The 14,482-nt window shown below is 37.4% G+C and overlaps 2 protein-coding genes across 2 annotated transcripts; one reads left to right on the top strand and one right to left on the bottom strand.

Moving 5' to 3' along the window:
* The first annotated feature begins 5,272 nt into the window (after positions 1-5,272).
* Positions 5,273-6,577, top strand: LOC115228361 (protocadherin gamma-B7-like). Its single transcript, XM_029798961.1, has one exon. It carries the CDS (start codon positions 5,273-5,275, stop codon positions 6,575-6,577), a length of 1,305 nt encoding a protein of 434 aa, XP_029654821.1.
* Positions 6,578-9,337: 2,760 nt separating this feature from the next.
* On the bottom strand, positions 9,338-10,546 carry LOC115228360 (nucleolin-like). Its single transcript, XM_029798960.2, has one exon. It carries the CDS (start codon positions 10,322-10,324, stop codon positions 9,359-9,361), a length of 966 nt encoding a protein of 321 aa, XP_029654820.2. The 5' UTR covers positions 10,325-10,546; the 3' UTR covers positions 9,338-9,358.
* Positions 10,547-14,482: the final 3,936 nt, after the last annotated feature.

Raw genomic sequence — 14,482 nt, 5'->3', positions numbered from 1 at the left:
CATGTTAATGCTCGACAATAATACTTTTAATAGTTTTCTTTATTACTAACGAATATATGCAACAATTCGCACATCAATCGATAAGGCATCACATAGTTTGCATTTTGTTACAATTCCATCATGTCAAAATAATTGTGCCAATTTTAACCAAGAATTGTACAACATTTTCCATTCACTCGATGACAGGTCATACATGTGTGGCTCTTTCACCTCAGTCTGTTAAAGTGTTTACTGTGGCCTAAACTCCTAAAACACGATCTCATTCGTTATTTTAAAGTAAATGGAATTTTTTAATTTTTTCATTTTCAAAAATAAGTGCTAAATAAAAATTTCCGTGAAAATAAAGAAGTCATTTAGCACTAAATTAAAACTAGATATACGATTTTTTTAGCATTAAATTAAACAAGATTTTTTCATTTTCGAAATTTCTGTTTTATTTAATATGTCTCTAATTTCTGTATTCTAAATTCCTAATGAAATGGCTGTCTATGCTTCCTCCCACTGGGGACTTGTCAGAGCCGTGAAAGGCAACAAGGTGATAAAAAATTTTTTTACACAACCCCCAAGTTGCACATCATAATGGCAACCCAGGCACAAAAAATAGTCATAACCAGCTAATCAAATGCAGAGACCCTGGAAAGGAGTTGTTTTCAACAAACACTTCCAAATCAAAAAATGTAATTGCAATTACAAGAAGAAAATATGACGCTTTTTTGAATTTTCCTTCTACGAATCATACCGATATTCTTGAATATTCAAGCATATAGTTTTAGAATTCGAAATTGGAATTTTAATTACGTTTCATAGACTTGAAGTGATGTCAAGTTACGAAAGAGACAAAATAACTTATGATGGAGTAGAAATTAAAGAATCATGTCGAACTAATACTTTAGATATCTTAGTTACTCTTTTTTTTATAGTTTCATTTTATTTTAGTGCACCCGAATAAATTCTAGGAAGCTCGACATCCCATCCGGAGAATTCATTTCCATGCGGAGTCCGTATGTGATAAGATGTCCATGTGACGCTACTCTTCAAACCCAGTCGGAGTTTCCAGCACAGGCAGCCGATGGGATTCGAAACCAGGACACCAAGAATTACCAACAGGTTCTTGAACACTCAGCTTTTCAATAATAAGATAATTTTATCGAAAGCAACTGAATTTGTTGCGTTGAACGTTCTTTCTGAATTTAAATCCATGAAAGGCTGGCTGGAAAAGTTCAAAAAAGGCACAATTTGAAATTACAATTTTTTTATGGTGAGTTGGGATATTCTGCGGATGATTTCAAAAAAATTGCAGACTTTACAGAAGTTATCTCTTCAAAAATAAATGAATATACTTATAATGTTGGCAAAACCGGCGTATTTTACGGCGAAGCAAATATTAAATGCTTTAAAAAATTAATGTTAAAAGATAAAATTTTAATTTCTTATCTTGCCTGGATAGAAATGTCAATATATTTTAGCACGGAAATGGAAAAAAAAACATTGAAAAACCTACTAAGAGAGACTATAAAATAAAGAATTTTAAACAGATAATAGATAAATTAATGACATCAGATTCCATAAAAGAAGAGAAGTTTATAGACATTAAGTCATCTGAAAATGACAAACTTCATGAATTTCTTCAAAACAAAAATAATGAAAGTGACAATTTAGACAACACAATTACTGACTTAAATGAATCGTTAAAGTTGTAAAAAAAATTTCAACAAAAAATTATTTTTCTTACTCGTCAAATTCTTTTAGCCGCCAATTTTGGCTAGATCCTACAAATGATGAGCAATAGCGGGAAAACTGTATTTTCAAAAACAGCAATTTAGACATAAATTTGGTGTGTATAAATTGATTACTTCCCTGAAGTTTCAAATTTACGTCATTTAAATGCAAAGTTATAACTGCGAAAAATGTATCTAAAAATATTGATATCAAATATTACGAATAACTTAGCATCAAGCATACAAACTTAAATTCTAATTCAACCTTTAAAAAGCTTACTGAACAACTTCAAGAGTCTGTTCAAAGTAGACGATAGCGAATTTGAAAATATAGAAAACATTGAAACATTTTTGGATAAAAATTAATTCAAAACTTATAAATTTGATGTCTTACTGGCAACATTGACAGTGACGGAGTTAATTAAGCTTATTTGTCACGACGGACTTATTTTCTAGTCATACTCGAATAAAGTAACCAGATGATACCAATTCACAGCAAGACGTCCCAATTCCCCACGAACGGACGTGCTGTATCGTAGTTTCCAACGTATGTACGCGAGTAAAGCGCTTCAAAATTATGCCGACATTTGGCTACTATTAATATTCCATTCCGCTATTTGATAAATATTTGACTGCATAACAGGTGTGCTCTCATGATTGCAAAATCACTATCAACATGTGTTGCACTGATTCGTCTGTCCCTATTCCTGGTTATACTGGCTCAGTGCAGTGGTTGGTTCAGTTGTCCTTAATCAAATTAAAGAATTTAGAGAATCCAATCAATTACCTCAGCAAGCATATCCAATTATCGAGGAATTCACACACGGCCCTGTCCTGCTGCAGAAGTCGGCCACTTTGGACTGTCTCTGTTCTAACTGTAGAAATATATCAGCCAAGTTGGATCATTAGAGTGCACTGTAGAATAATCTGGAAGCACGATGGAATAGTTGTTCAACCTGGACACTCCTCAACTTTGATTCAAAATGGGTCCTTGAAGTTTCTAAGAATCGATATAGCTCTTGTTGGAGAATATCGATGTTATGCTGTCAACAGCCATTATTCTGTTTCGATTCCTCCAATCGCTGTTTATTATCCCAGTAAGCACTGATTTTCCAAGGAAATAGACATACCGACTGGTTCACTCGAGTACAAGATTGTTGAGAAATATGAAGGAGAAAGTCTGATGGTGCAATGTGATCGAAATATCCTCGACCCAATTCCCGTCCATGTCCGATTCAAAGTAATCAAATATGAACAGCCCGGTGAAACCCCAATCCGAAACATCTCAGCCTCCTCTGTTGGAGAAGGAGGACTATTTTTCAATTATTTGTCAAAATGGGATGCTTCGTTCTATTTTTGTTTGGCAGTGATTGATAATGGACGACTGACATTCGAGACAGAGAGTATTGGAGTGTTTGTCAAGAAACCAAGTATTCTGTCTGTTTGACTGATAGTTCTGCCAATACACCCGTCTGCCCCCACAGCAGTCTTTCCTCCCCACGAGAATCACATCTTCCTCATTAACAAGTCTGAATCAGTCGCATGTGCTTTCTCTGGACTGTATCGAATTTGATAGTGAGTTCCAGTCCAACCCCCAAAGTCACATACCACAGTCTCTCTAACAGGACTGTGAGGCAGTCTGAAATGTGTCACAACTGTCGATACTTTTGTGTGGGACAAAATAAAGTTGGAGTTAGTCGGCGGAGATATTTTACCGTCCAGTACTCGGGTGGACAATTCTTAAATACGCCTCAGAGTCTCCCTCCGGACAAGTCTATCCTTCGTCGACGGCAATGGTGGACGGAGATGTGACGACATTCAACGTGGTTTTAACTGGGGGATTCCCCTTCCCTCGAATTGTGTGGTATTACGGCGACGAAATGAAACAAGTCTTTAACATGAGTTGGGAATTTCTTTTGAAGGGATCAGGTCGAGCAGTGGAGAAAATTAACGTGACGGCAGTGAGGGTATCATTCACTAAAGTCAACGGTCCTCGGACATTGAGTTGTGTACTAATCAACGACTACGGGACTTTCTACATCAATCGGAGATTTACTATTCAAAAAAGTAAATTTCCTGCCCAAAAGTACAGAATTAAACACAGTGGTGTCTTTTGACACATTTTTTATCAAGCACAAAAACAGGGTGGTTTGGGGAGTCGGCTTGATGGTTATTATAATACTTTTGGTGGCACTAATGACTTTGATGTATCGAAGAAGACGTCGGAAAAAGTACAGTAAGTTATGGTGCAAATACGTGCTTAGATGTGGCAAAGTACGAGCATCTGAACAAAGAAAATAACGGGACAGTCAGCATACTGTTATTTCTCATGCTAAATCTTCCAGATTTGCAGACAAGAACGACGTTGTCTCAGTCAGTAGTGTTCCTGTTCGGGGAAGGCAGGATGGGCGCAAGAGCATCGTAATATAGTACACTCTTTAATAATTATTTTTTCTAAAATGGTTATGATTTTACTTTAAATTGCATTACACTGCTTTCTTTGACTATTAAATATATATTTACAACAAGTATCATACTCTTCTTGACCTCCAAAATGTGGTTCAGTTTTCCTGGAGAAAATACAAGAAAAATGTGTTCCTCAAACTTAATAGTCTCGGGATTTCGTTTATAAGCACAGTTAACTGCCTACCATAAAATATTTGGTGAGGGATCCCACCTAACATCACAAGGTACGTAGACTTGAGTGTTATCCCTATGCATATGGTCGAGTTCTCAAAAACTGATTTGAGTCGATGGTTTGAAACTTTTTATAGATTTTTTTAATCATATGTAGTAAAATAGTAACAAATAATCAATTTAATGATGTATAATATTTATTTTTAGAAGATATAAAAAAACTTCACAAAAATTATATTTTCTTTAAAGACTGTTTTAATGGATAATTCAAACTCATTGATGAAACAAAATGTTTTATTCTTTATTTAATCGATATCTCATTTACCGATATTATTTTTGATAATACTTTTGTATTTGCTTAAATTTATATCAATCAGTCCCATATTTCATCATAACATCCAGTTTTTGATCACAAATAAATATTTATCGCAGTTATCAGTTAACTTGTGATTTTAAAATATTCATACATATGTACTACTCACTAACCAAAAATGACCAGTTCTGTAATAATGTTGGCGACAGTACATTGTGTCGGCATAATAAAATAATAGTAATACAAACAATATTATTGTGAAAAAGTCAATTATCTACCCATTAGATTAGTGCACTTTAAAATGTTTACACAAGAGATAAGTAAAACGCATTCATAAAATATATAAATCACATTGCCGCTTGTACCCACAATTCTCACTTTAAGGTATAGACATGCATTTGTGAATAATACAACATATGACGGGCTATAAAATGCATCATTATATAGTCTTTATGGTGAATGTCAAACAATCTAAGATGCCGATAAGAGTCTATTAAGTCACACGTAAAGTAATAAAACTGCTCAATGTTCTCATAATCAATCAGTCTTATCAGACCGAGACTGATATACATTTATTTAACTCAAAATCGTTTAGTAACTGATTATGCTTGTCCAACTGCTACTTTTCTGTGTCCCATTCTCCTCACTTGTTTTCAAATATTCGCTGAAGGAGGAACTACCAATTGGGACTGAAATTGCAAATCTTAAAAACGACTTGCTCGATGCGGATCCTCACATATTCGACACGTGGGACATCTCTTCCCTCCAATTTTCGACCAAAAATGTACTTGCGGCATACCTGCAATTCACCTCATTCGGAAATATCAAAGTATGTATGCATTCTATGCATTTCCAGATCAAACAACGAATCGACAGAGAAGAACTCTGCGACAATAGTCCACTGTGTTCCTTTGTAGCACACGTGGATATTTTACAGTATGAGAACTGGTCCTCAAGGTCTTTCCAGATAGAGTTTACAGTAAAATGGAATCTAAATAACTTTTTGCAGATACTGGACGTGAATGACAACCCTCCTGAACTGTCCATTGCGTTTCTAGAACTTGAAATACCATTTACAGTGAATGTCGGATTTGAAATTAGACTGGTAAATGCCACTGATAAAGATTCTTCGAATCATTCAAACAATAAATACTCGCTCTCTGTTAAAAATGAGTTCTTTTCCGTCGAAAAAGACATTCCTACTTTAAAAATAACTCAACAAATCAAAAGCAGGCAAGTTTTTGAGTTGATTTTGATGGTTTGGGATCAAAACAACCCCTCCTTCTACAGCGAATTACTGCTTGTCATAAAAATTACGGAAAAATTAGTTTTTTGGGGAGAATTTGTCAACGTCGCAATAATTAACGATCAAATGGACTTTGGAAGCATTTTATGGACTAATGAGCCACCAATAACTGGAAAGTGCGAATATTTGTTAGAAAATCCGTCAAAAAATCTCGAAATTGACATCCAGAATGGGAAAATCAAACTCCTTAAAAGAATGTCTGCACAAAATCAGCCACTGATATATTTCGTAAAAACAACTCAAAAAAATCAGAATTTTAAATTCACCTTTTTGTTATACGTGAAAAAACACTTTCGACTGAAACCTGTGATCGATTTTATGGAGACAGGAAACGTGGCCTCAATTTTCGAAAAAAAGAACCACGAGAATATAAAGACATTTCGCGTGTATTATGAACACAGTAAAGGGCCCAAACGTGCCGTTTGTTTTTCTCCGTCGTCATTGGTCAATGTAGTGATAAACGAAAATTTATATTCGGTTATTACAAAAACGAGTTTTGACAGGGAAAAAACGGACTCAGTGCAAATTCCGATTATTTGTTCGGACGAAGGATTTCCTTCACAAAAAACTTCAAAAACTATAAAAGTTCTGGCTAATTTATAACTTTTTAGATCTTAATTCAAGACATAAATGACAATCCCCCCTTTTTTGAATCAACCCAAGATAAACTGGAAATTTTCGAAAATCAGCAAATTGGCTCGTTAATCGGTAAGATTAAAGTTAGTGACCTTGATTATAAAAAAACGTGGATTTGCAAAATGGAGGATAATTCTTACGTGAGTCTCGAGCAGGAGACATGTGAGCTCCGCTCAAAAGTGGTCTTTGATTTTGAAATGATTAAAAAAATCGTTATTCAAATCAATCTGACCGATTCCAAACCATCCAACAGTCAAGTCACAAAGCAGTTTACAATCGACATAATAGACATCAACGACAATCGCCCAGAATTCCTAACTCCCACTTGTTCAATATTGGTCCCCTTAGAAATAAGAACAATTTCGTTGGTGGGGTCAGTCAGAGCATTCGACTCTGATTCCGGGGTGAATGGGGAAATAGAATACTCAATCACCAAGATTAAAACAGACTCAGTAAACGTAACAATTGACAGAAAAAACGGAGATTTGTATCTTGGAAATCACAATTCAAGTCGAGCTCAATCTCTCGAGTTCAAAGTACATGTAAAGGACGGAGGAAATCCTTCGCAGTCCAACAGCATGCTCTGTGTTGTACATCTGGTCAGAAAATACCAAAAATATTTCTTTGCGTATAATCTCAAATCAAAATATGTCCAAATTCCTCGAAATGGATCTGCTTTGGTCATAAAAAACAACAGAATAAACAAATTTAACATCAATTTGGAATATTGTCTCGACGGAGGTGGAAATTTGGTTTCTATTGACCACCAAACCGGGGACATATATTTAAGGAAAACAGGAAGAAATGAGAATACATTTCAGAAAGTAAATATTCGAGCTCAATCTGAAACAAGTTACACATACAAAGACTCTCTCGAATTGGTTTTTTATACACTCAATTCATTTTACAACTCTTCGAATAACTACTACAATGAGACAGTCACCCAAATTATGATATGGAGTGCTGTTGGAATTGCACTTGTTTCGGTAGTTTATTTCCTGATGAAAAAATATGATAAATTACCTTGCAAACTCAAAAAAACAGAAGAAACATTTGGAAATAACTTAGTCGTGAATAGAAAGAATATTAAAAATGGGGAATCAGCTGAGTATACAACAAAGGCGGTCAGGAAGCTGCTCAAAGGAGAGTCTGTAATAATTTGATTTTAAACAATCGAGTTCCTATAATTTGTTAGCAATATATATTTTAAAAATGATCATATAATCAAAGTCATCATTAATTAGTAAAGTTTTCCCCATTCTCTTAGGTACTTACATCTTGCCTCTATTTTTGTTTTCGAACTTTCATTTATAATAAAATAAAGATATAAAAATTATTTAGATTATAATCTCAACGGAAAAGAAAGCGGTCTGGTTGAATCGGTCAGTAGACAAGGCCTCGTTACTTTGCACCCTAACATTTTGCAGTTTTTTTATTTTATACGTTTTTTAGTTCTTTTTATTCTTTCACTATTTACGTTCCATTTTTTATTTCCGATCAAGTGAACTTTGATGGTGAACAAGAGATATCTGAGGTGGAGTTTTCATAGAGTCCAGATCTTTTAATGTAGAAAATAGACTTATTCGAAAAGCAGATCTGCGTTATTTAAATATGATATATCGATATGAATTCTCCGTCATTTAGATTCTAACAAAAAAATTCGTTTTGATTTGTGAAAAATGTTGAGTTCTTGGCATTACCAATCACTAATATATTTAGTGAGTGGAATCATTATGTTTGTATAACAAATGTCGCTGCCAATACCGAATTTCCAATTTATATTGTTCCATTATTTATATTTTGTTTTTTTTCTGATAATACTGTTCATTGTAAATTTCAACATCTAGAATAAACATTTCATCTTCATTCTCATCAATAACTAAAAATTATAAAATTTAAATTCACTTTCATTTGGATAATGAATTATACCCTTTATTACGGTTAAATAAGCTAAATGGTTGCTTTTTTGTTACTGAATGAATACTCATATTTTAATTATAGGCAACTGAATCATTAATTTTGTCTTTGTATTTAGCTTTCTTAAACGCCAAATGCTTAAGAATTCATTATAGGCAGCGATTGATACTATCTTTCCATGGGAGTCACCCGGTAATGGTCCGACTTTTTTATGCTTTCTCCAGGGTTCGTCATAGGTTGATTTAGCTCGAACAATTTTCGCGTATTCCGTTTTTTTTATAATTGACTGTTAGAAACCATTTGAGAAATATATTTGATTATGTTTCAAAAATATCCTGAAGGATTTTAGCGTCTATTATCTCGCTGTATTTGCTATTGTCTAAAAAAGGCCTGAAATCTCTGAGTGCTGTCTCCAGCACTCAATGCACAAAACTGGTTACAGAGACTTGATTGCCACTTATGAAAATTTCCATAGAGATGATGCGAAAGGGAGTTCCTCTACAATATTTTTTGTTATAATTTGACTTTTCCGTTTTAAAAAGTCAGCTTATCTTCCACTTTGTAAGAAGTTTCGATATGAACTTGCAATTCCAGTAGGAAAACAAAAGTTTTGTAATATTTTTTTGTAAGATTAAATATATAACAGAGATTAAAACCAATCATCAAGTGCGTATTTGTTATGAGTTATTTTCCTATTTCTGCACATACGAATTACATATATAGTAAATAGGGAGCAGAATTACAGCCCTACAAACTAGTTTTAATTAAGGAGCACCCAAACAACCACAAAAAGTAAAGTACAGTGAAAAAAGAAACAAGTAATAGGTTGAATTAATCCTCCTCTTCTTCATCAAATGATTCCAAATCATCTCCACTCTCATCATCCAATTCTTCATCATCATCCTCACTGTCCCCGATATCCTCTCCACTCTCCTCATCAATTCCCTCACTCTCCGATTCCTCCACCTTCACTCTTTTAGAAGAGGAATCCTCCTTCGACTTGCTCTCCTCTGTCTTGGCCCGTGCAAACTGGACAATCATCTTCTCCCCCTTAAACACCGAATAATTGTGCTTCTTTAAGGCTTCCAGGGCCGCCGGAAAATCAGCAAACTCCACGAACCCAAAACTAAATTCCGTGATTAACACAATCAACTTATGTCTCCGTTTAACGGGAACTGAAATCTTGGTGGCAGTCGTGAAAATGGCCTTCAGACTGGCCTCGTTGCAGTGCTCTCCCAGATTACCCACATACAGACGATTATCCACAATTGGACCCACTGAACTACACAACCAAGGAATACTGTCTTGCGGGTTTCGCTTGCTGTTCTTGTGCCCCACATAGTCCACCACCAATTTATTCCCGCGGACATCCTTCCCCTGCAACAACGGAAAAACACGCTCCACCACAGCCTCCGAGGGAAATACCAGAATGACCGAACTACGAATAATGGACACCACATACCACTTCCTCTTACGATATGCCGCCAATATCACAAAATCGACTATATTTTTATCGAGTGATTTGATCTCGTCCTCAGTCACATTGCCCGGCAAATTTGTGACAAAGAGACGTTTCTGGTCGTTCTGGACTGTAAACTCCTCTGCCGACATGGGGACAGTCTCCTCATCCCTCTTCCGCTTTGTACCCTTCTCACCCATTTCTGGCTTCTTAACGGGTTGGCTGGCTTGCTTAGACACTGGACTCGCCACTTTCATCTTTTCGACTTTTTGTGGCTGGGACTTTTGCTTCTTGGGTGGTTGAACGGGAGGGGCCTCTTCTTCCTCGGACACATCCATGCTATCCTCCCCTGACTCCTCGAACACCTCACTCTGTTCTTCACTTTCTGGGAATGACACGTCCGATTGACTCAAATCGTCCGACTCCACCTCTTCCACAATTTTAGCTTTCCCACCCTTTGGGAAAGGAGTAGCCTTCCTTTGAGACACGGAAGACTGAATGTTAGACTGTTGGCCTACCTTTGACGTTTGGGGGGTTTTTTGTTGCTTTTGAAAAGATTTTTGAGGCTAACTTAGTTTAGAAGGGCCATACGGTTTTTTTGCTGTCAATGCTTGTGTTTGGGGCGAATTGCACTTTCCCCTTCTTTCCTTTATTGGAGCCACTTTGGTTGCTGACGAACGAAGAGTTTTTGGAGTTGTTCTTATTGAACTGCTTCTTTTGCATCTTCTAAGAATTGACAAACTATTTCTAACATTCTTTTTGCCACCAAATTTAACATTGCTTTGCTTTACAGTCTTGAGTTGCTTGTTCTATTATATACTCGGTTGAATTATATACCTTTCCGTTATTTTTTTTAACGACACGACCCATAACCTGATATGCACGTTGTTAATATTTTATATTGATTTTGGTTGTTTATTATTAAAGATTATTAAAAATAATATAACTCTTAAAAATATCTTTTATTGTTTTGTTTAATTCAACTGTTATTCAACTTTTTTTCATACACCAGAATTTCTTTGCCACAATTTTATCCATATCTCTGATAGGCTTTGCAGAATTCAAAAAATGTATTTTTTCTTTATAAATTATTCTCAAAAATGTTATGTACTTACACATATTTATATAGTATTTTGATTCACGTGGATTTTACCATAAAGAATCGGGATGGATGAGGAACTAATAAATCATTTCTACAAACTTCTTCCCGAGAATTATGTCAATCAAAGCAAAGATAATCGAAATTCAATAAAAAATAAATTTGCACTTTTATTCACAACTGTAATATTTGAAACATAAAAATTGACAAGAAGAAAGTCCCCAATGAAAGGTGGTCGGACTTGGAGATCGAACTTCTTTTGAGGGAAATCTCACTGATGGATTCAAACAACCTCGAGGACCACTGCGGAATAGGCGAGAGAGAAGGCCGATTCCTGTCAAACATGGTCCGCAACAGATACTACGGGTCAGTTCGGTGACCTACCGTAGACTGGCACACGGGATAGGCCGTTCGGGGGATATCACGGCTGTGCAACCCAAGGCAATCGGGTCCTCACTCTTGATGAAACTGGCCAATTCCTTTGCTCTCGACATTATCCGAAATATTGGTTTGTCCCCCAATTTCGACCGGGAAGGAATGAAGCAGACCAAATTTGCTTTCGTGGTTCCCCTGGCCACGGGGATGGCACTCAATTTGGTGTTGTCCGCAATCCGACAGGATAGACCAGCAGGGAAGTATGTCCTGTGGAGTAGAATTGACCAGAAGACGTGTTTAAAGTGTATTCTCTCTGCCGGTTGGTCACATTCGAGTTACTTGGAGGACTCACTCCCGTCGTCGTCGAACTCACCAAAAGGGGGGACGAACTGACAACAAATCTCCACCAATTCAGCCAATTGCTCAGTGAAATGGACCCCCAGTCGATAAACTGTGTGCTCGCCACCACCTCCTGCTTTGCTCCACGAGTTCCTGATAGAATACCCGAACTGGCCAAGCTGTGTCGGGAATATTCCGTCCCCCTCGTTGTGAATAACGCGTACGGACTGGCATGTCCGCGCTGTGTTGGCCTCATCCGCGAGGTTGTCCCCCTTCCTCAAAGCAGGGCAATCACGTGGAGAGAGTGGATGCCGTCGTCCAAAGCACTGACAAAAACTTTATGGTTCCCGTGGGGGGGTCGATCATCTGCGGGTACGACTGCCGAATGGGGTCACACATTTCGGAGATGTACCCCGGTCGGGCCTCCCTCAACGCCCATCTCGATTTTGTGATCAGTCTTCTCTCCGTGGGGGCTGTGGGGTACCGGGAACTTTTGAATTGTCGGAAAAGCGTGTTTAATCACCTAAAGGAGAGTCTGACTGCTGTGAGTACAACTCACGGCCTGCGAGTGCTGAACACTCCTCACAACCGCATTTCGATTGGTAGTTGAGTGGGGTGACTGTAGCTGTGAGGGTGGACAGACAGAGAGTGAAGGGCGAGGACTCCACTCAGATCGGGTCTATGCTCTTTCATCGACGAGTTTCTGGATGTCGGTAATGGAGGGTGGTCACCAGAAGGGTAGTTCGGGAAGGAGTGGAAAAGACAATCGGACAGTTCAAGTTTGTGTCATATGGTGCCCACTGTGATGACTACGGCACTGACTATCTCACCTGTGCTGCCGCCATCGGCATTACTCACCAAGACGTCACTCAGTTTGTTGGTAGATTAGATAAAGTTCTCCGTAAAATTATTATTTGAATGCTTTTCCTCTTTTATATATTTCACCGGCATGGCCAGACAATATCCCGGCAGAACTTTTAAAACACGCATTATAGGAGCTAGCTACAATAATCACCCATGTTTTCAATCGGTCTCTTCAGGATGACAATCGTTGGATATTGGAAAAGGATGGCTAATCCCATTACAAAGATCCGAGGGGGATTCGCTATTTCCAGTCCTCTTTGTTGTATACTTTGAAGCAGCACTAAGAAAGTTAAGAGCTCTCGTTGGCAACAATTATGAGGAGATGATTTATGCAGACGATCTGGACTTTGTGCCTCAGGATATTCAAACACTCCAGCACATTACGTATTTTCGAAATTATTTTTATCCGTAAATTTGGATAAAACGGAATCTACAATGCATACACGTACTGATTGAAAATCCGACGAATCATGGAGTAGGCAAAAGAAGCCGGACTCGCATCCTGGAGACCCCAAAGATGTTACTCGCATGAGGATTCTTGCTACGGGAGCATTAAAAAAATATCGGAAATATGGAGTCACAAAAAATAGGATTAAACATCAGGCTCAGAATATATAAGGCTTTTATCATCCCGGTTATTACTTATAACTCTGGCACGTGGGGAATCTCTAAACACGACCGTCCTGATTTTTTCACAGAACACAAATAAAATCACAGCTAATGAAAACATTTGCAAATCCAGTGTCTTGTCAGATGATATCTTCAGATGGAGCCTTTGTGGCCTACGTTTAAACGACCAGAATTATTTCTTGGCGCAAACAGGGTCTGGATTTCGTGGAAGACCAAGAACGACGCTTCCGACCATCATAAATGAGGATACGGTTGGTCCAAGTTGGCGGACGACCTGGACAAAGATATTGCACGCAACAGAAAATTATAGTCGAGACTAACGGAAAGAATGACACGGCACAAGGGAGACTTAAATTTTATCGGAAGTGCTCTTAATAATAATCCTGTTAAAATGCGGTCAACGTGATGTGGTGACAGTTAATGTGTTTCATTTCCGCATGCTTTTCTGGCAGGGATATTTGAAGAATGAATGAAGGGGACTGAAGGCAGTTCGAAGACATCCACTTATGGGCAATCGCGAATCAATAGGCCAGATTGTGTATACCACTTTGAAACTCAATATTAAAAATAGTTAAATTATTATTTATTATAAATGGAATATTAAAACAATGTATTTGTAATAATTAGTTTTTAGTGAAATGTGTTCAAATGTCTTTGAACTGAGCTGTCTATTAGATATTCTTAACGATTCACTGCGGAAATGTCCAGTCAGTCCTTTCTAATCACCCATAGATCTCGGCCGTGGACATTTCCAGTACAAATATATACATCGGGACGACCAATGGGTAGGTGCCCTCCACAGTCATACTTAGAAACCTCATCAAACTGTCACTCAATAAGGATAAGGACAAAACTCCGCCAATTCCATCCAAATCAACTCAATTGGAGAATGTACCACAGTCCATTAATTATGAATAGAATAGCAGAATAAAACAATTATTTGTGTTTGAGGAACTGGAGAGAATAGTCGTCCTGCAAAACTCCCTGCTTCATTTAGTGGACAAAGTGTCCTTCACTGTAGTACCCGGGACGAAAACAGTGCGGGGAGTGATGTCTGTCCACGTCGGGGAATCAGAGGGGGACTTTCTCTGGACTGTCCAGCGTGGAAAAGTGCAGTTGATAAAAGTCAGTTCAACCCGATTTGAGTCACTGAGGACAGTGAGCTGTGATGGAGTCGTCTCGGCTGTGG

Source organism: Octopus sinensis, unplaced genomic scaffold (assembly GCF_006345805.1).
Source record: "Octopus sinensis unplaced genomic scaffold, ASM634580v1 Contig10380, whole genome shotgun sequence".
Taxonomy (NCBI): Eukaryota; Metazoa; Mollusca; class Cephalopoda; order Octopoda; family Octopodidae; genus Octopus; species Octopus sinensis.
This window is presented reverse-complemented; position numbering and strand designations above follow the sequence as displayed.

Bases quoted from the DNA above. Each gene is read 5' to 3' on its own strand.
- LOC115228360 (XM_029798960.2), bottom strand. From the start codon at position 10,324: ATGGATGTGTCCGAGGAAGAAGAGGCCCCTCCCGTTCAACCACCCAAG.
- LOC115228361 (XM_029798961.1), top strand. From the start codon at position 5,273: ATGCTTGTCCAACTGCTACTTTTCTGTGTCCCATTCTCCTCACTTGTT.